The sequence below is a fragment of the Mirounga leonina genome, unplaced genomic scaffold (assembly GCF_011800145.1).
Source record: "Mirounga leonina isolate KUSES-001 unplaced genomic scaffold, KU_Mleo_1.0 Mir_173, whole genome shotgun sequence".
In the NCBI taxonomy this organism is placed as follows: Eukaryota; Metazoa; Chordata; class Mammalia; order Carnivora; family Phocidae; genus Mirounga; species Mirounga leonina.
The window spans coordinates 76,481,284-76,502,770 of NW_023270447.1; the positions used below are offsets into that span (position 1 = coordinate 76,481,284).

The window sequence follows — 21,487 nt, forward strand, 5'->3', positions numbered from 1 at the left end:
AGCAATGTTGCCACAACAGGGAGCTGAGCATGGCCAGTGGTAGAAGCAAGGCCAGGCCCACCTCCAGCGGGTGCAACGCAGGTGGCCCCCGGTGCTCCTGGTTTTGGGGATCCGGTTTTCCGCCATTGGTCGCTTTGGGCAGGGCCACGCACTGCCCTGGGGTTGGCCTCCAGGGCTCTGTCCAGGTCCTGGCAGACACCCTCCCCCAGGTCAAGAGGAAGATCCCGGCACACCCAGGCTTGTCAGGCAAGTACATTCATTCAGCAATTATTGAGCACTTCCTGAATGCAGGGGCAACAACAGGACAAGCTCGGCAAGGCCCAGTCTGGCCACATTTATGCTGCAGAAGTGGGCCCTGGCCATGATTCTATCTGATACCGGAATCAGTCTCCCAGGTCCAGCAGCCTTAAAAAGTAAAATCCCGTACGGAAATATGTGAAGAAAAAACATTTAGATAAATCATGAAAATCTCACTCTTTTATGAGGGCCTCTCTGAGCCAGGCTCTGAGCTGGGCCCCTCGCCTCTGTTGTCTGACTTAATGCTGATTTATGACTGGCTGTCACGTAGGGTCACCTGCACAGCCTGGGTCTTCGAGGGGCTGTTGTTGAGGCAGGAACCCAGGCCCAGAGAAGGGGCAAGATGAACACTGAGGTCTCTGGCTGTCCGGGGCCTTGTCCAGAGCTGCTGCTTTTTTCTTGGAAAGTTGGAAGCTGGCCAGGCTGAGGTGTCTGGAATGTTCCTCATAGGTGGGGGCCGGGCCTGGGGTGTGGGTGTGGCACTGTTTGGTTGCCATGGACACAAACAGGGTGTGGGGGGAGCCGAGCCCCAGGAAGGAGATGCACTGAGCCTGGGGCGCCCTCTCTCAGCTGTGGCCTCCTCTTGGACCTCAAACACCTGGGGCTGACTATCCATGCAACAGCCTCATGGACACAGAGACCCAGAGAGGGGGACTGACTTGCCCAAGGTCACACAGCAAGGTGCATCAAGAACCCAGGCCTCCCAGGCTTCACAGACTTTCACTCGCCAGCCGTAACTCCTTAGGCCTCCAAACCCCAGCAAGAGGCTGTGGACAGAGCCCCACCCCCAGAAATTCTGACTCCAGAATGATCTGGGACGCAGCCCGTGTATGGAGATTTTCTTAATGGCTTTAATAAGACAGAAGTTTATTTTTCTTCCGTCTGCATGCCTGAGGTAGACAGGGTGGGGCGGCTTCAGTGACTCCGCTCACAGACTCCTCAGGGACTCAGGCCTGCTCTCCTCACTGCTGGAGGGCACAGCCCCAGGGTTCCTGGCACGAGATGGCAGCTGTCTGGGCCACGTTCTTGCCGTAGCATGAAGGGAACCATGACATAAAAGGGGGTAAAGGCTCATTAATAGCAGCCACATGGCACTTGTACTTACTCTCTGTTGACAAGTCTTAGTCACTTGGCCACACCTAGTAGAAAGAGAGGGCAGGAAACCGGTTACACACGGGGTGGCTCAGTGATGAATCCTGCTCCTTTAGAATAAGAGGGAGGGGCACCTGGGCTTAGGCGGTTAAGCGTCAGGCTCTTGATCTCAGCTCAGGTCTTGATCTCAGGGTCGTGAGTTCAAGCCCTGTGTTGGGCTCCACACCCAACGTGGAGCCAACTTAAAAAAAAAAAAAAAGAAAGAAAAAGAATAAGAGCGAATGGCTATTGGAGACCAATGAACAGCTTCTGATACAAATTTCCAAAGTCTTCTGTTCAAAATCCCAGCATGGAGACTTTGAAAGCTTTCTCCAGGGACTCCAACGAGAGCCAAGATAAAGAACTGCCCTCCTGAGAGGTTGACAAGGGAGGAAGAATGGGGTACCTTCCGTGGCAACCCCCTCAGAGAGGAGGGCCCTGGGGACAGCTACCCCTCATTACAGGCTCCGTCTTCCCTGCCCCCACCAACAGCCCGGAAGGAGAATGAACCTTTGAGCACTGACAGTGTTCGGGGCACCAGAGAAAAGCTTTACATATCTTATCCCATTTGACTGTCACAGCAACCTTATGAGGTCAGTGCTCTTACTACTCCCATTTCACAGATGAGGACAACTGAGGTTCAGAACAGTGAAAGTGCTGCCTTGCGTCACATAGGCAAGTAAACAGCACAAAGCTGAGGTTGGAATCCAGGTCTGAGAGCCTCTGGGTCCTTTCCCCTCAGAGCCACACTGCCTGCCACAGACCCACTGTGTCCCCACAGGTACAAAAATGACATGCGAATCGATCCCCGCCTCTTCCCCGCCGGAAAGTACCGAATCACCAACAACTATGGGCTGCTGACGCTGGAGATTAGGAGGTGAGACTGTGGCCCCTAGGGAGACCCATGACCCCCGGGCTCCAACACCCCCGAAGCCAGAGCAGGATTTCAAATCCTTATCAACTGAGTCAGCCTCATCTTCAGAAGAACCTGGGGTGCTTATTAAAACACTGATTCATGAGATGGGCCCTCCGCTTGCCTCCAGAGAGTCAGGTTAAGTGGGTCTTATTCTAAAATGGGGCCTGGAAATCGGTATTTAACAGACACTCCCATGTCATTCCGATGCCTTGGAATACACGAGGGGAAATTTGGAGTCAAAGGCCAGATGGATGGGCTAGAAATGCTGGGAGGGCTCCTTGCAGGGGAGAGAAAACACATGGACACGTGCGTACTCACACACACACACACACACACACAGACACACACAGGCATGAGTGCAAGGGGAAGTGGTTGGAGGGGAGAGAGTTAGATGGGCCCGTCAGGAGATGGTGAGTCTTAAGCATGGTTTGAAGGCAGAAGCAGTGGGGCACCTGGGTGGCTCAGGCAGTTGAGCATCTGACTCTTGATATGGGCTCGGGTCTGACACGCACATGATTGATGATGCCCACCACCGTTCCTTCAGGGAAGCCTTGTCCGTGGTACAGGAGAGGAAACCCAGGCTCTAAAAGATGAAGGGTCTTGCACGGCTTGTGCAGGGCAGGGCCTGGGTTTGAGGCTGTTCTCTCCACCTGGGTTCTTTCCAGTATGGCAATCCCTCCATCTCAACCAATTTGGGCTTCAGAGACACAAACCTGGACAGGACATTGATCCTACCCTCCAGAAGCAAAGTGGGGAGACGTGGACATAAGTATCTGACCACACAATTGCACAAAGGGCGGTGCCTATGGGCTGGACAGTCAGGGAAGGCATGCAGGGTCAAGGTTGCTTGGAGGGGCAGGTGGGACTGATGCTTGAAGCAAGAGGGATTCCTACCCTGAGCAGCCAGGGTAAGAGCAGGGATACCAAGGAGCCTCTCTGCTTGCTGATGGGGCCAGATGTGCCACATCCCTCCAACAACTCTCGTGGTCCCCAGCGTGGCCCTGGAATGGAGCCAGCCCAAGCCCTGGGAATGAGACAGGGTTGTCCTGACTAGTGATGAGACCCAGGGCTGAGATTGAGAACACCTGGGCATCTGGCCCAGTTCAGGCACAGACTGGCAGTCGAGCCCCACTCCTGCTCCAGGATTCTGATTTGGAGGTGTTGACAGGGCAGGAGGTTATGCCTGTGAGAGAGCTTGTCACCTTGAAGCTGGGTTGAATTCGGGGTGCTGTGTGACTCTGGGCAAATCGCTTAACCTGTCTGATCCTACCGAGTCAGTACTAACGATCATATTTTCACACTACTTTCACCTGAGTTGGGTCAGCCTGGTGTTATGTCCCTAGTTTAGAAAAGGACACTGAGGCACAGCAAAGGGCAGTGGCCGGCCCAAAGGCACACAGCTTTTTCAGAGGTGGGGCCTGAACTAAAGCCTAAAGTCTCCCCCCACCCCGAAGCCTTCATGGGCATGCCTGCCTCTCCCCACCCCGCCCCGACACGTGGGGACTGGAGTTTCCCATGGAGCCCAGCAGTCTTGGGGGGCACTTCCTCTCTCCTTTTCAGATGCACCATTGAGGATGCAGCCACCTACACAGTGATGGTGAAGAACACCTATGGCCAGGCCTCGTCCTTCGCCAAAGTCCTTGTCCGAAGTAAGTACTCCCGCTCCCACCAGCCAGGCCACAGCACACCCACAGTGAGCAGATGAGGACGTGCGTCTGCACGCAGACGTGAGGGGGGCCCCTTGACGCAGGGGTATTTGGCCTGGGATCGGGTGACCAAGACAGCCATAGAGACTCACTTCCCTGGGGCCTACAGAGCAAGGGAGAGTCGCCTCCCTCAGACTGTAGATCCTATACAATTATCTCCGAAGAGCGTGCTCATCTCGTCGGGTTGGGCTTGGGGCGGGTCTGGATCCAGCTCAGGTTCCCCGGGACGGTGGCCCGGCCCTGCCAGCCCTGCTGGCGGGGTCCTCAGGGGGAAAGGCTGAGCCCTACCAACTCCCCTCTGGGCCTCACTGCCCCATTTGGGTTCTGGTGTTTATTTGCCGTTGGTGCAATTCCTGACTGGTGTGATTCCCAATCCTGGAGGTTCCCCCAGGGGCACCTGAGATGACAGCATAAGGCAGGGGAGACACTCAGGAGTCAGCCAGACCCATGTCCACATGCTGGCTCTGCCTCTGACCGGCTGTGGGAGCCTGGGCCACCTCACTTCACTTCTCTGAGCCTCCTCGTCTGTAAAGGGGGACTCCTCCCACCTCGCTCAGGTGCTCTGGTTGATTAAATGAGATGGTAGAGGTAAAGCTTGGCGTGTAGTAGACTTAGGGAAGCCTGGCTCTCTGTCCCCCGCACCATGACCAGGGTGGAGCCTAGCCAGGAGGCCATACCTCTGGGCCCAGGAGAGTGCTGCCTTGTCCTCGGGGCCCCTGAGAGAGAGGTTGTGTATGCCCACACTCACACACACATGCACACACACAAACACACTCCCTGGTCAACAGACAGGCTGGCATCCAGCCCGCTCCCTGCCTCTCATCAGACCTTGTTAAACTGTCCTTCACACTCCTCTCCACCCCCCTGCCCTGTTCCCCAAATAGCTCCTGGGAGGCAGCTGTCCCCTCTGCCAGTCCGGCTCTCTGTGGAATTTGAGCTGTCCTTATAGGCTGTGCCTAGATCCAAGCCCAAGGTCAAGCATCAGGGCCCTGCCTCTCTCTGTCCACCCATCCTTCCCATCCCTTCTTCCAGACCCCCATCCCTCTCTCCACCAGGGCCAGCAACTCTGGGATCCACTCGGCTTCTTGGCCCCCAGACTCCAGCCAGGCTCCCACTAAGAGCATCCACTCACGGTCATCACCATCCCTCCCCTGCTCTCACCTCCATAGCAACTGATAGAAGGCCCTGGGTTGGGAGGCAGGAGGTCTGGGTTCTAATCCTGAGTCTTTCACTGACTTTGTGTGACTCTGGGCGGCCTCCCAGCCCCCTCCGGGCCTCACTCAGGAAGGGCCTTACCAGGGACCAGTCACATCATGGCTTGGGCTGCTGGGGTACTAGCTGGGCGATTATGCCTCAGTTTCTTCATCTGTATGAGAGGATGATAATGGCACCAAAAGACAGGGTACTGTGAGGACTATATGTGAGTTAATATGCGGCACGTGGTATGTCCCATGTGAACGAGGGCTGTTATTATGCTCTGGTGGTCTGTGTCAACATCATCCTGGATGTCACCCTTAAGCCCCCATCTTAATGTCAGCGCTGCCCTTCTCCTGCTGGCTATCCCTGAACCCACCAGAAATCCCATTCCGACCAGACTTGGCGTCTATGAAGACTATGTGATCTTGGCAGTGGGTCTGGGCAGAGGATGGAAACCACCATTTATTGAGCGCCAACTGTGTGCCAGGCTCTGTCTGAGGGCTTAGTTCATGTGAACTCACTTATTCAGAACCCCACCATCAGGAGCGAGGAGCCACTGTCCCCACGTTACCGAGAAAGGAAGAGAGGCCCAGGGGGTGAAGGATCTTCCAGCAGCCAGAGGAGAACCCACCCATAGACCAGGACTCAAACCCACAGCCAAGCCCCCGCCTCTAATCTATTAGGGATGTGAGGTCTGAACCTTCTCAAACTCCATTTGCCTTGGGCTTTCAGCTTACGTGGGGAAGGACGCTGGCTTCGATTCGGAGATCTTTAAAAGTAAGGAGGCTCAGGGAGGGACAGCCTTTGGGGAGGAGGGTGTCTGGGTTCCTCGTCCTACCTTCCACAGCCCCCTTTAGAATATCATCCATCCATTGCCCACAAAGGTATGTCATTGCCTGTGAGCTGTTCATCCTTGCAGACTGACTAGTGGGGGCCCCCCGGCACCCCAGAGCTGCCCCCAGCTGCCGAGCTAGCCAGGGACCAAAACTGAGTGAGAAAGGCAAAGCCAAACAGACAAAGGACGTGGCCTTTGGTACCTGCTATTCTGGCTCATCTGATCCCACTTAGAAAAGTCTCGGCCCCGCCCATACTTCCTGGTTAAGACCACCCCCAGGGGACGCCTGGGTGGCTCAGTCGTTAAGCGGCTGCCTTCGGCTCAGGTTGTGGTCCCAGGGTCCTGGAATCGAGCCCCGCATCAGGCTCCCTGCTCGGCGGAGAGCCTGCTTCTCCCTCTCCCTCTCTCTGCTGCTCTGCCTACTTGTGCTCTCTCTCTCCGCGTTAAACAAACAAATAAAAATCTTAAAAAAAAAAAAAAGACCACCTCCGGGAACTATGAATCCTGACTCAGAGGAGTGGGGATGTCCCAGGCTAGGCCGGTGGCCTCCAAAGACTGCTGCCCTAACTTCTCCTCCCACCCCCAGGACTGATGCTTGGCCCCAACGTGGAATTCACATCGGTGCTGAAGCCAGTCTTTGCCCGAGAGAAGGAGCCCTTCTCCCTGTCCTGCTTATTCTCGGAAGACGTGTTAGATGCTGAGCAGAACATCCAGTGGCGCCGAGATGGTGAGGCCCCCCTGCCCTGGTCCCCAGTCTTCAGGGGCAGAGATGGAAGCCAGAGAGGGACCAGAGTGTTGGCTCCACCCCAGCCCTGGGTCCCTGGGTCAATGGAGAAAGAAACTCGGCTATGCCCCTCCCCAGGTATAAGCTGAGTAATGAGTGCCGAAGAAAACAGGAGCCCAGCCAGGTGCATTCAGACCAGGTCACCCTACAAAGGTCACCAAGCCTCTGTGGGTGCCAGGCCCTGTGCTGGGTGCCCGGGCGGGGATAGACAGATGTGCATGAACGCAAGGGGCTCTTCATCTGGGAGGCGGGAGGAAGCCAAGGCACAGTCGCAGCCGCTGCCCATTGACAGCCAGGGAGGAGACGGATGGCTGAACCTCCTTCCCCACCTGTGACCAGGCCTGCAGCCCAAGGACAAGGAGCACAGCAGCCGGCAAGCACCCCCAGGGAGGCCGCACCTGCTGGGGGCGGGGGGCGGGGCAGAAGAGCGGAAAAGCCAGAAGGAGAGACAGTTGCCATAAGCCTGAGATGTCTTCCCAAACCTGTAGATCTTCCAGAATGGAGGTCCTGGCAGGAGGGAGGAACACAGAGCGGGTTGGCCCCACAGTGTGGCCTCAGGGGAGGACCCACTCCCTGAGCCCCAGAGCCCATTCATTGAGTCCCCATCCCTCTCACTGAGGTCACACTGCTGAGTCCCCACTCTCCTCACTGGCCCCCACCTCCCTCAACGAGCCCTTTACCCTCCTCAAGGACACCCCAACTCCCTCAGCGAGCCCCCAGCCCCTTTCCTGAGCCTCCATGCCTTCAGCAAGCCCCCACTCCCTTCATTGAGCTCACAGTCCCCAGCCACGGAGCTCCCAACACCCACAGTGAGCCCCTAGCCCCCGCGCAGAGACACTGACCCTCACAAAGGGGCCCACCTCTCTTTTTCCCACTTTCTCACAGCACCTCCAACTCCTCACTGGGCCACTAACCACTTCCTTAGATGCTCATTCCCATGTTGAGCCACCAACCCCTTCCCTGGACCCTGCCCCACTCCCCAAGCCTTCAGCAGAGGAGAATTCAGGGCTACCCCCCCCAACTCCCCGGCTGAGCCTCAGGCTATAGCCACACCAGCCACACCAGCCACACCAGCCACGCCTCTGCCTAAACCCCCAGACCATCTAAAGGTTCACAGGTGAGGCCAGAGCTCACACTGGACCCCACCCCTCCTCAGGGAGACTACTGAGACCCTCAGGACGCCGGCAGATCCTCTACGCAGACCGCCAGGCATCCCTGAAGGTGTCCTGCGCCTACAAGGAGGATGAGGGGCTCTACACTGTCCAGGTGCCTTCCCCCTTTGGGCTCCAGGAGCAGAGCACCTATGTGTTCGTGAGAGGTGAGTGGGGGGTTGGAGGGTAGGAGGTGTAGCTGGAGCCCAGCAATCAGATTGGCTGTCGGACCTTTTGCGAGTTTCCCCGCCCTCTTGGGGCCTCAGTTTCCCTGTTATAAATTGGGGTGTTGAGTGAAGAGTCTCTAAGAATCCCTGTGGCATCCTATGACCCTCCAATAGGACACTGCTTGAGTTTCAGACTTACTAGGAGCTGGGGAGGGAGGGCTGAGAGTGGGCCGGGATGATTCTAGTACCTGGTGAGTTCTGCCTCTTGGTCTCTGAACTGATCTGGGTTCAAATCCTGGCTTTGCCACCCCACTAGCTGGTGACTTTGGGCAAGTCACTTTTCCTCTGAGACTCAGTTTTCCCATCCACTAAATGGAGGCATGCTACAGGGCTCAGAGATTAATTACACTGATCATTCAGGGGCGTAGAGTAGAATGGGCCCCTGATGATTGGTACTCTCACAGCCCCCCCCCCCCCCCCCATGCTATGGTTAAAAGGGAGGAAGCTATTGTTCAGGTCCTGGTCCTCAAGATCACAGTTGAGCCCTGGAGGGTTGGGAGGGAGTGGGAGGGGTCAGTGGCCAAATAGACCCCAACTGGAAGAACCTTCTCCTCCCCGCCCTCCCTTCCTCAACCCCCACCCTGGGTCTCAGATGCAGCAGCCGAGAAGCCAGGGGCCCCAGGCTCCCCTCTGAATGTCCGATGCCTGAATGTGAACAGAGACTGCCTCATCCTGACCTGGACCCCACCCAGCGACACCCGGGGCAACCCCATCACTGGCTACTCCATCGAGCGGTGAGTCAGCCTCTCGAGTGGAAGAGCCCCCAGGGGAGAGCTCTGCCTGGTTGTGAGAATAAGAGTGGGGGGCCACAGGAAAGAGGGAGCCCCATGCCTAGCCTCAGACTGGGCATGAGGTAGACCAGGTCATATAATTTAGGGGCAAGAGAAAGGTATGCATGCCTCCAAATCTGTCACCTCCGATACCTCGAATTCCACCCCCGGAGTCAGCCCTCTGGACCCTGGGAGGGGCAAACATTAAGTGCTTGAAAGTGAGCACGAGTGGATACGTCCCTGAGTGACAGACAGAGACAGGACAACACTGACCGGAGGGACGGAGTGGGTGGGGGCCAGGACATCCCACCTCTTGCACAAGCTGCCAGCTCTCAGGCCCTAGCGTGAGGTGACACCTGATCCTGCCACTGAGGGGACTCACAGCAGGTCCTGGAGCTGCACGCCTAACCTCACTGAGTCCTTGCAATCCTATCCAGGGCAGCAGCGGACTCTTTAGTGCCCCATTCTACAGATGAGGGAACTGAGGTACATGGGGTGATGACTTTGCCCAGAGTCACATTGCTCTTCAGTGGTATGGCCAGGAGGTAGACCCCATGTGCCCACTGCCCCATCCAGCTGGCAGCGCAGGCCGGTGTACCACCTGAGGACAGTGGTGCCCGGATGGCCCAGAGAGCCCCAGCTCTGAGGGAGTGGACAGCCCTGGGGTGAAATCCGAACTCTACCATTCACGAGCTTTTGAGTGGAGAACAGGACTCTAACTGGCAGCCTGGGGTGGAGGACTGGCCTTGGGAGGGGCTCAGACCCGGAAGGCGTGCGTCGGGGGCAGAGGCCGAAGCTGGGGCATCTCTCCTGCAGGTGCCAGGGCGAGTCTGGGCAGTGGGTGCCCTGCCACGAGGCCCCCAGCGGGACCTGTCGGTGCCCTATCCAAGGCCTCCTCGAAGGCCAGAGCTATCGGTTCCGCGTGCGAGCCGTCAGCAGGGCAGGCAGGAGCCTCCCCTCCAAGGCATCAGAACTGGTTGTCACGGGCGACCCTGATGAAGCCCGGAGAAAGAAAGGTGGGTACAGAGGCCCTGAGGAACATTCTAGAGCATCAGTCAAGGCCCACTGAGGACCACCTCACGCAGGACACAGGTGGCACAGCCCCATTCCAAGCCCTATTCCCAGGGGAGTTAGGGGAGACACGGTAGAGCCCTCGGGAACTGCTAGTCGGATGAGGGAAACAGTCTCAGGAGCCCCTAGGCTGTTGCAGGAAGCACGGTGCTATCCTTAGGAGCCCCTAGCCTGAGGGGGAAGGTACAACTAGTCTGACAGAAGAAACAAATCTGTCCACAGGAGATGCTAATCCGAGGGAGAACCACACCTTCTTCAGATGCCTTTAATCTGAAGGAGGAAAACAGCCCTGCCTTAGGAGCCCCGAGCCTGGGGGGACATGGGGGGCACCACCCTTTCAGCCTTGAGGGGTCAGCCTGATGTGGGTTTGCCTCCCAGCTCCACCTTGCCCTAGGTATCTGACCCCAGGCACATCACTTCTCCTCTGTCCCCATTTGTCCCAAGAAGACAGAGCATCTCTCGGGGTCTAGAACAGCAGTGTTCCTTCCACTTTGGACCCCGGAGAATATGGGGGCTCAGAGAGCACCTGCCTGAGGTCACACAGTGAGGGGCCCAAAGGCCAGGACTGGGAAGAGGGTGAGGAACCAGTACCCAGAGTGGGCAGGTCCTACCCTGATCCCTCCTGACCCAGCTGTCCCCCACACACACACCCTGCACCCCTACTTCTCCCCAACATGCTCCATTCTCCACCCTAGAGATCTCCTTTGATCTGGGAAACAAGATCACAGTCAGCACAGATGATTTTGAAGGTACGTGTGAACCTCCTGACACTTTGCCTCAAGATTCCAGCCTCCTTTATGTTTCTGGAAACTTGGGGACACAAAGTGGCAGGGAGGCAGAAGGTGTCTTTGTGCGGGTATGGGGAGATGAGGGTGGGTGTGGTCCATTTGGAGGTCAGGGTTCTCGGGTGACTGCCGCCCGTCTTACCGTGCCCCTTGTGGAGGAGGGAGCATGCTGGGGAAAGTTCTGGAGAAGACCTGGCTTCTGGCCTTAACTCTGCCTGGCCTTGCTGGGTGACCCAGAGCAAGTCCCTGCCCCTCTCTGGGCCCATTTCCCCTTTATGAAATGAGGAGTCTCTGAGGACTCACCCATCTCTGCTCCTCAATGACTGATTCCAGACTTTGTGACCATCCCCTCGCCCCCCACCAACGTCCACGCCAGCGAGATCTGTGATGCCTATGTGGTTCTGAGCTGGGAGGAGCCAAGGCCTCGGGGCAAAGCCCCCCTGACATACACCCTGGAGAAGGTACAGAGACCCCGAGGGCCCCAGCCCCAGGCTAGGCTAAAAAGCAGACCTGCGGGCACACAGGACACGTGGGGGCACGGGGGCAGGGGCCAGTGCCAAGAGAGACAGAGACGAGAGAGAGAGAGAGAGAGAGAGAGAGGGAGAGACACCGCAGGCAGCATCCCTGGGGAGGTCTTCTGAGACTAGAAGAGAATCCGTGCCTGGAAGGGCTGAGAATAGCCCTCCACAGGGGGCAGACCTTTTGAGGTGACCTCAGCCCCGTGAGGCCAGGGCCTGGCGGCAGCTCCTGAAACTCTTCATGAAAATGCACAGAATTAAGACACACAGAAAACAGTGACAACAGTGTGATCCACCATTTTCTGGGTACCTGCCCGCCCCCAGGTCTGGCTGGCACGGGGTCACGCATCGGGTCCAGCACCTCTTCCTGGCCACGGCCACGTTGGGAGGGTACCCACGAGCCAGGGTCACGGGCAGCAGCCGTCACCGGGCATGGGGGGCAGGGGCGGGCAGCCCTGGAGGCAGTTCCCGCCCCGATGCGGGGGCAGGTGTCTGTGGATGCGGGCCGCTCCTGCATGCGGGGTGGATTTCACAGTAGGGCAGGGGCAGCTGGCTGGGTGAGAAACAGCACGGTGTTAAGATCAACTCAAATCCTGACTTCTGCTGTGTAAGCCAGTTTCCCAAGCTCCCTGAGCCTCAGTTTCCTCCCTCAAATGGAGGATGAAATAAGATGCAGCACAGAGCCGGGCCAGCAGCTCTGGGCCTGTAAACGCGTCCCGAGGACACATTCTCGACTCCAACCCCCCTAAAGGAAGAGGCCAGGTGCACCTTCTCATTACTCGCTGTGCCTAGCACGGGGCCTGGCACATAGGCAGACAGTACAGGGCTAGCGAAAGTTCCAGGGAGGAGTCTCTGCCTCTGGTTGTTCAAACAGGCCTCTCTTTGCACACTCACGGGTGATCCCATTTTCCCCCATAGGAAAGCCATAGATAGTTGAGGATTTGTTTCATGAGGCTGTAGTGTGTCATGGGTAAAATGCTGGACTCTGACTGCCTGGGTTCAAATCTTGCCTCTGTTACATACTAGCTGTGTAACCTTGGACCAGTTATTGAGCCTCTCTGTGCCTCAGTTTCTTCTTCTGTAAAATAGAGATAATAACCGTACACACCTCATAGAGCCACTATGAGGATCAATTAAAGCACCTAAGGACTTAGAATAGACCCTGGCACACAGTAGGTGCTCAGCAATGTTCACTGGTTTTTATTGCAATTTTTTTGGCCTACCTGGGTTCTGGGCTCCTAACAGGCAGGTGGGCCTTGGGAGGGGAAAGCACAGGAAGGGCAGGGTCAGCGAGTTCCCCCAGTGCTTCTGGATCTTACCTGGCATGCCCAGACTCAGCAGGGCTGGACTCTGGCTGCATCACTCACCTGCATCACCCTCAGCTCTTCACCCTGTATCTGCCCAGAGATGCGGGATTCATGGCTGCCTTTTGAGTCCCTTATGCTGTGGAGAGTGAGCAGGTTTGAGCGAGCACCCGCACCTGAACTTAAATACCAAATACACCAGTTGTTAGATACATGACCTTCAGCCAAGTGACCCAAACTCCCTGAACACAAGTTTTCTCATTGGCGGGGAAATTTAACACCCACCTCCAGGGTTATTGTGAGAATTCATTCATTTTCTCATTTATTGGTCCCCCAAACATAGACTGAGCACCTCTCACGTGCCAGTGCTGTTCCTGGCCCTGGGGACGTGGCAGCAGATAAAACAGACAAACCCCTGCCTCATGGAGCTGAGCTTTGAGTCAGGGGTGCGGGGACTGATGGTAAAGAAGATAAGTCAGGAAAATACTTAGCACATTAGCTAGTGGTAGGCATTAAGGAGAAAGACGAAAAGCAGGGAAGAGGTTTGAAGTGTTGGGGGAAGGGGTGGCTGACATTTTAGATGGGGGGCTGGGAGTCCTCCCCGGGAAGGTGAGTTTTGAATAAAAACATAAAGGAAATGAGGAGCCCACCAGAGATTTCTGCGGGGAAGAACATCCCAGGCAAAGGGATGAGCAAGTGCAAAGGCCCAGAGGCAGGAGTTGGGCCTGGTGCCATCAGGAACAGCAGGGAGGCACAGGGCAAAGGGGAAGTGGATGTGGCCAGACAGGTAACAGGGGTCAGGCCACGGAGAAGCTTTGGCTCTGAGGGAGATGTGGTTGTGGGCAGCCAGGGACGTGATCTGACTTGTGTTGTGAAGGGATCCTTCCGAGCATCGTTTGGAGAAAAGAGTGATGTAGCTCTGGTAAAAGGTGATGGTGGCTTGGATCAAGGCTGTAGCAGGGGCATTAGGGTGGGAGGCCAGGGTTGGATTCTGGATAAATTCTGAAGGTGGAGCCAACTGGATTTGTTGATGGAGCCCTATTTGGGATGTGAGGGACAGAGGGAAGGAGTCCAGGATGGTTGCAAGGCTTTTGGCCTGAGCCACTGGAAGGATAGGTCCCATCAACCGAATGTGGGTGGGTTTGGGGGAAGATCCAGAGTGGAGTTCCGGACATGGCGAATGTGAGATGCTCAGGAGGCATCCAGGTAGAGATGTGGAGGAGGCAGGTGGGTGCAGAGCTCTGTGTTCAGGGGCAGCCCGGGCCGGGGGTCAGAGCACCCGGCCCAGAGCCCCGGCCCAGGCAACCGCTGCATCAATGTGTATTTCTGTCCTTTGTCACAGTCAGTCATAGGTAGTGGCACCTGGGAGGCCATCAGCTCAGAAACTCCTGTGAAATCCCCAAGATTCGCCCTTTTGGATCTGGAGAAAGGGAAGTCATACGTCTTCCAAGTGCGAGCAATAAACCAGTATGGCATGAGCGATCCCTCGGAGCCCAGCGAGCCCATCGCCTTGAGGGGGAAGCCAGGTACCGGTGTGATGCAGGAGATGGGGGCCAGGCCAGGCTGTCGGCATCCAGGGCCGGGGCCCCATCGCTGTGGGGACAAAGCCATGCTCACTTCCCTGTCCCTGACCCCTTCTTCCCACCATGAAGCTGAAAAGCAACATGATCTCAGGCCTGTCAAGTTTCAGAACACCAGGAATTGTCTCTCTCTGAGTAGGGAGCTCGTGAGAGTATGGGAATTTTTTTCCAGCTCAACAATTCACAGGCTGCAGAATCCAGCTGGTCCAGCGCAGGAGCCGAGTGTGAGCAAGTGGTCCCTCAAGTCCTAAAGCTGTCCCACCCCAAGCCCTGGCTCACCAGGCAGGACACCTCTTGGCAGCAGATCAGCGTGGGCCTGGGCGAGTCATGTCCTAGCTGCAAACCTCGGTGTCCTCAGCTGCCAGACGTGTTGTTCTGAAGGCCTCGTTATTGTTCCCACCTCCACCCCTTCCTGAGTCTCCCAGGTGCAGCTCCATCCTGGCCCCCACCTCCCGGGGCCCCTCCCTCTTCTGAGGCCTCCGGATTCTGGGGTTCTTGGAGTTTTGATAAGATCAGATTAGAAGGTTCCCTGCAGCTCTCTTGACTGACTGACCCTTTAAGGAGCCCAGCTGCAGCATTACTGAGCCCAGAGGAGCCTGATGTGCAGGGCCCATTTGGGGGAGAGAGCAAAGTCCTAGATTTGCTCTGTTCCAATAATATAGGAAATACATACATATATATATATACACACACACATATATATGCACACAGATATATGTGTGCATATATACACATATAATATGTATTATATGTGTGCATGTATTATATAATACGTGTATATATGCACACATATATCTGCATATATATATTTGTGTGTGTGTATACATATTCACAGCAAATATGAATGGATTGGTGGGCAAGTGATGTTTTCCTTTAATTTTGGCCCAGTTACCATTTAGATTTAGACATGATTCGGGGTCCGGCCAGTGAGCTGTTTATGATCAGATGTGGGCAGTCTCAACCACAAGGAAGTTTTAGGACAAAGTTCTAGTACAGTTCAATAAAAGAAAGGAGAGAAAAAGGGGGGAGAGGAACGGAGGGAAGGGAGAAAAAAGGAAAAAGCATTTACTTGTATGAGAAATGTAAAATTATTATACAAAAACGAGAAAACACAAGAAAAGCAAAAGAGAGCAGTGGGGGAGGGGACAGAGACTAAGGATGAATGAATGGAGGCTGCCGTGGAAGCAGAGATGTTTGGAGGCGAGAGGGGAGAGGACTTGAGACTAATAGGGCCCAGGAAGGGGATGCCCGAAGCCCCATGGCAGGCCTGCTACCCCACTGCCACCCTGGATTGCAGGGGGGCTTCTCCCAGCCTCTCCCCACACCTCTCCCCGCCCCAGTCTGTTAGGCCAGGTCGCTCAGCATCCTCACACAGCCCACGTTTCTGTTTTGTAGGTACTCTTCCTCCTCCAGCTCAAGTTCAAGCGTTCCGAGACACACAGACCTCTGTGTCCCTGACCTGGGAGCCCGTGAAAGACGCCCCAGAACTCCTGGGTTATTACATCTACTCCCGGGAGGCAGGATCATCTGAGTGGCAAACGGTTAACAACAAACCCATCCAAGGCCACAAGTGAGTTGCCCCCCGCCCACCGCCTTCCTGCAAGGACGGGCCCTAAGGATCCTGGCGCCTGCCATTTCACAATGTGCCGCTCGGCACTGTTCTGAGCTCTTCTCCTGTATTAGGTCAGTTAGTTCTAACTGAATCCTCTGAGTTTAGAACTGTGATTTTTATTATCACCATAGAGATGAAGAAACAGAGGCATAGAGCACTGAAGTAACTTGCCCAAACTCCCCTAGCTAGTCGTGGAGAAATTGGGACTTGGCCCGGATGACCTTGTCTTCAGTGCACACTGGCCAAGGGCATGCTGTCGGCAGAGGTGATGGACTGAGTGTCGTCCGTCCAGGGGCTTGGAGACAGAGGCAGAGGATGCAGCCGCGGAGGCCTGGGTTCAGGCGCTGCCTGCACCCCTCACTCGCCTGGAGCGCCTGCTCTGACACTCGCCGTCCCCAAGCCCAGGGGGAGCCCCAGAGCCTCTGCTGTCAGCTGGGCTGGTAGGACGAGACTCTCCTCCCTGCTGAGGCTCCCTCCTCACTCACAAGGCCCTGATCCTCGCAGACACAGTGAACCTCGAGGCTCCTGGGCTCATGACTTCTATCAGTTTTGAGGCTCTGTGGGGTCAGGGTGGTGACACCCCTCCCCTCCTTTCCATCAGACGGCTGGCTGGGCCCTGAGCACAGCCAGCTGGGCTCACCTTGACCATGATCCCCTTGATCATCTGACCCAGAAAAAGGGACAGGACCTTGTACCCCACAAGTCATTGGCGTCTCATGGTCAGCTGTGAGGGGTCACTCATAACTTGTTATTGCTAAAGTTCCCAAGTTGGAGAATCATCCGATTTTTTACAAATTCTGACAGATTTGACCAGGTTGTCTCTAGAAGAACACCTCTCCCCCAGCTTACATTCAGTGTCCCTGAAGGAGTCACCAGAAGGGAGTGGCACGTCTGGGACACATATCACACACGCAGTGGGGCGGGGGTGGGGGGGTGAGGGCGCGGCAGGCTCCTCTGGAATGTCCAGAGAACTCGCCACATGCGTGCGTGCGGTCAGTGATAACGTGTCATGGCTGGAAAGAGGCAACCACCACTGCCCAGGAGTGCTGCCTATGTGAAGGTATCAAAGGAGCCCAGAGGGGCTGTAGGGGTCCGGTTCCCTGCGGTATCACCAGCCCCGCAGCACCTGGCTCTCACTGGAGGTGCTCAAACAGCATCTGAATGTCTGAACAGATGACTAACACAAGGGCAGCCTCTGCGCGGGGGTTCAGGAGGCCTGGGCGGCAGTCCAGACTCTGCTCCTAGCGGGCTGTGGGCTCTTGGCTTGCCTCTTTCCTTCTGGGGGAGGCCCTCCCCACCTGTAAGACGAAGAAACGGGACAGTGTGATCCATCAGGGCCCCTCCAACCCTCCAACATTCAACTTCATCCTCATCTCCAAAACAGGGGTGAGTAACCGTACCTTCCTCAGAGGGTGTGGTGACGAGGGCCCAAGTTGACGTAGACGGTAGGGAAAGCCACGCTAGACGTGTGCGCGTGGTTACTATCCCAGCTGGCCTCATCATCTTCTGTTGTCAACAGGGGCTGGTCCAGGGAGCTGCCCCCAGCCTCACCAATTCAGGTCCTCCCTGAGCTTCGTCCCCTTGGGGCTTCATCCCTCGGACTGAGGCACGTTCCCCATTCGAGTGCGTGTCCCTGAGCCGGGAACTAGCCGGGAATGTCAACCATCAACCCTTGATTTCAGTCCTCGGGGCTCGCTGGGGACACCTGGCTGAGAGAGGCTCCCTGCAGAGCAAGATTTGCTGTAGGACACTGTTGATAAGGGAAAAGAGAGAAAGGGATCTGCAATTTGGGTTTCCTCAAGAAGGGACAGGATGAGGACATTTTTCTCTAAACCAGAGCGTCTCTGGATGACAGTGCCCTTTGGGGGTCTTGAAAAGGACTCCATGCTTTAAAATCACAGCTCTCATAATAAGAGCCGCTGTTGTGTTTCAAGGATGAGGCCCAAAGTCCTGGAGATGCACCAGGTGGCACAGGCCTGGGGTTGGCTACCTGGGCCTTCAACGGGTAGCTTTCCCAGCAAAGTTGCAATTTAATGGTGGGCTCTAAAAGAGCCACATCTTTTTTTTTTTTTTTAAGATTTTATTTATTTATTTGACAGAGACACAGTGAGAGAGGGAACACAAGCAGGGGGAGTGAGAGAGGGAGAAGCAGGCTTCCCACTGAGCAGGGAGCCCGATGTGGGGCTTGATCCCAGGACCCTGAGATCATGACCTGAGCCGAGGGCAGACGCTTAACGGCTGAGCCACCCAGGCGCCCCGAGCCACATCTTTTAAAATCTTCTTTTTCCCCAGTTTCACTGAGAAATAATTGCCATACATGACTGTGAGTTCCAGGTGGACAGCATGATGGTCTGATTTACATATATTATGAAATAATGACCACCTTAGGCCTAGTTAACATCTTCCATCTCATATAGACATGATAAAAAGAAATAGGAGTACCTGGGGGGCTTAGTCGGTTAGGCATCTTTCTTCGGTTCAGGTCATGACCTCGGGGTCCTGAGATCAAGCCCCACATTGGGCTTCCTGCTCGGCAGGAAGTCTGCTTCTCCCTCTCCCTCTGTCCCTCCTCACCCCCGACTTGTGCTCTCTGTCTCTCTCTCTCAAATAGATAAAATCCTTTTTAAAAAAAGAGAGAGAGAGATGATTTCTCCTTGTGATGAGTACTTTTAGGATCTACTCTCTTAACAGCTTTCTTGTATATCACACAGCGGTGTTAACTGTGATCACCATGGTGTATATTACATCCCTAGTACTGATTTATCTTAGAACTGAAAGTTTCTACCTTTTGACCGCCTTCCTCCAACCTTTCAAATCTTAATAACGTCACCCTCCAGGGTGAGGGCATCACTTTGGGGGCAGGAGCAATATCTTTAGGTAAGAACTGGCCCCAAACCTTCAAATCCTATTGCTGGTGGCTACTTATCCCACAAGGTTGTTCTAAAAAGTTCAGTGATGTCTGCAAGCTGTTTGGCCCTCCCTGAAAGCTTGCACATTTCTCTTCCAGGTTCACAGTTCCTGGGCTAAGGACGGGGAAGGAGTATGAGTTTTGTGTCAGATCAGTCAGCGAGGCTGGGGTCGGCGAGAGCTCCGCTGTCACCGAACCCATCAGGGTCAAGCAGGCTCTGGGTAAGTGCAAAGGGCAGGTGCAGCCGCACGTCTCTCGGGGGCAGCTCTGGGCTGGGCAGAAAGCAGGGGCTTATAGACCACATCTTGGAGGGTCCAACCCCAGAGGCCAAGGGAGCGTAAGTCCTCTGAGGGGATCTAGAGCAGATCCTGACCCCCACCCCTTTCCTTTGGGGAGGAAATGACAATGGCCTGAAGCCATAGGGTGATGTCTGACCAGCTCTGAGGCCCAGGTGCCCTGCAGGTAGCAGAGTCAGGCTTACCAGCAAATGCTGCTGGCTAAGTGAGTACCCCCAGAGCAGGGTGGGCATCCACTGGGGGAGGCTTGTTGGCTCCCTCGGGCCCCCCTGCCCAATCTGGCCACCCCCAGGAAGCAGCAGTCCTCACCTCGTTCCTCCCCACAGCCACACCATCTGCCCCGTATGATTTCATGCTCCTGAACTGTGGGAAAAATGATATGGTCATTGGGTGGAAGCCCCCCAAGCATCGTGGAGGTGGCAAGATCCTGGGCTACTTCCTGGACCAGCACGACTCAGAGGAGCTGGACTGGCACCCGGTCAACCAGCAGCCCATCCCCACCCGGGTCTGCAAGGTAAGCCTGGAATGGGGCCACTGGCCTGGTGTCCTGGCCAGGGCAGGTGGAGACCAGAGGTCACTATTGGAGGTCCTAAAGCCAAGAGAGGCCTCAGGTTCCCCGGACTCGATAATCTGGCTAATTTTCAAGTGCAGATTCACTTGGGCAATCTCATTTAAGGCCCCCTGGTCTTCCTGCTCTGACCTCTCCCCTGCCACCGTACCTCTTTCCCTTCGGCCCCAGCCCTGGCTTTCACCATCTGTCTCTGCTCTTCAAGGTCAGTAACCTTTGTGAAGGCCACTTCTATGAGTTCCGTGCCCGGGCAGCAAACTGGGCAGGGGTTGGCGAGCTGTCGGCACCCAGCAGCCTGTTTGAGTGCAAAGAGTGGACGATGCCCCAACCAGGTGAGAGGTCTGAAAACACTGAAGTCCAGCACCTGCCCCCGCCCCGCCCCCTCCCCAAATCCAACTGGTGAAATGAGCACCACCGAGCTTTCTGTGCATCCAAGCTTGCTCTGTTGGTCCCAGACCTCAGACCACTGGCCCTTTCCACCAAGAGACCCTGTAATCTCTGACACAGACAGTCTTAACCTTGCTTTAGAGGACCCCTGACCTTGGCCATCAACTGGCTCTGTAACCTCAGCATAAATTACCCCTTAGCTCAACACACCATTTGAGCTCTGATTCTGGCCACAGACCAATGTCAAACCCCAAGGGCACACTGCTAGGGTGACCAACATCCTGCACACCACTCCCACAACCCTGTGAGCTTTCCCCCATATGAGCCCTCACCTCCTCCCTAGGAAGCAAGGATCACAACCTTCCATCATTCTGTTCAGCTCAGTGCTGGTTTTTTCAAGCGAATGGCAGATAATGAGTAGGTGTGATGCTTGAGACAATAATTATAAATAACTGGTATTTATTGGGTACTTAGCATGTACCAACAGATTCCACAGATTATGCCATTAATGCTCATAACAGCACTAGATTATAAGAACTATTATTATCCCTACTTTGCAGATGAGGAGACGGGAACATAGGGGTCGAATAACTTACCCAGAGTCCCCATAGCCCGAGAAGGTGAAGCTGGGGCATGAACCCTGGGGAGCTGACTCTGAAGGTCATGCCTTAACCCCAACACTGATCACTGAAAGAACAAAGAGGTTAGAAGGGTTACTGCTGCCTGGGATAGGGAAGGAAAAGATCACGGATGCTTCTGGAAAAAGTGATGATGAGCACATTTTGAAGAGTTAACCCTATTTCAGGCCCAGGCCAAAACCAAGCTTTGCCATGAAGCCAAGGCCTGCCAGGTCCCCACTGTGCCCAGAGCAGGCGCTCCCAGGCCCGGTTGTAACTGGCAGACTGACAAGCGTTGATGCCTGGCCACCCGGCTCGCTGCCCACCTCTCTGGCCGGCCAACTCCTCCTCTCCCCGACCTCCCACAGGCCCCCCGTATGATGTGCAAGCGTTCGAGGTGCGGGCCACCTCCCTGATGCTGAAGTGGGAGCCCCCGCTGTACACAGGAGCTGGGCCCATCACAGGCTACCGCATCAGTGTCCAAGAGGAAGGCTCTGAACAATGGAAGCCTGTCACCCCAGACCTTATCTCTGGCACCCACCTGAGGGTGAGTCCCTGCCCCTTCACCCCATGTCCCACCCTGAGCCTACCCTGCCACTGGACATGGCAGGATTACAGAACATCAGGGCCGGAATGACCCTCAGAGATCGCTGCCCTCACTTAATGTCAGTAGAGGACCAGACAAGGGGTAGGGGCACACCCAGGGTCACACAGGAAGCTGATAGTCGGGCTGGCTGTCTTAACCTGCTCGAGGCTGGGCAGACTCCTCCTAAACCCTCGCTTATCATCAGCCAGGTATGTCAGCATTGGACATGCATCCGCCTTGA

General features: G+C 55.6%; 1 protein-coding gene across 3 annotated transcripts in view; it reads left to right on the forward strand.

Annotated features, from left to right (window-relative positions):
* The window catches only part of MYOM3 (myomesin 3), a 51,012-nt gene that overhangs the window by 7,402 nt on the left and 22,123 nt on the right, over positions 1 to 21,487 (forward strand). For all 3 annotated transcript variants that reach the window (XM_035019489.1, XM_035019488.1, XM_035019490.1), the window contains exons 6-20: positions 2,210 to 2,305; positions 3,905 to 3,993; positions 5,980 to 6,024; positions 6,669 to 6,809; positions 8,023 to 8,184; positions 8,837 to 8,978; positions 9,831 to 10,030; positions 10,781 to 10,834; positions 11,204 to 11,331; positions 14,035 to 14,218; positions 15,668 to 15,842; positions 18,892 to 19,013; positions 19,415 to 19,602; positions 19,862 to 19,988; positions 21,029 to 21,207. In XM_035019489.1, the coding sequence (XP_034875380.1) occupies positions 2,210 to 2,305; positions 3,905 to 3,993; positions 5,980 to 6,024; positions 6,669 to 6,809; positions 8,023 to 8,184; positions 8,837 to 8,978; positions 9,831 to 10,030; positions 10,781 to 10,834; positions 11,204 to 11,331; positions 14,035 to 14,218; positions 15,668 to 15,842; positions 18,892 to 19,013; positions 19,415 to 19,602; positions 19,862 to 19,988; positions 21,029 to 21,207 (2,032 nt within the window). The remainder of the gene's footprint in view (positions 1 to 2,209; positions 2,306 to 3,904; positions 3,994 to 5,979; positions 6,025 to 6,668; positions 6,810 to 8,022; positions 8,185 to 8,836; positions 8,979 to 9,830; positions 10,031 to 10,780; positions 10,835 to 11,203; positions 11,332 to 14,034; positions 14,219 to 15,667; positions 15,843 to 18,891; positions 19,014 to 19,414; positions 19,603 to 19,861; positions 19,989 to 21,028; positions 21,208 to 21,487) is intronic.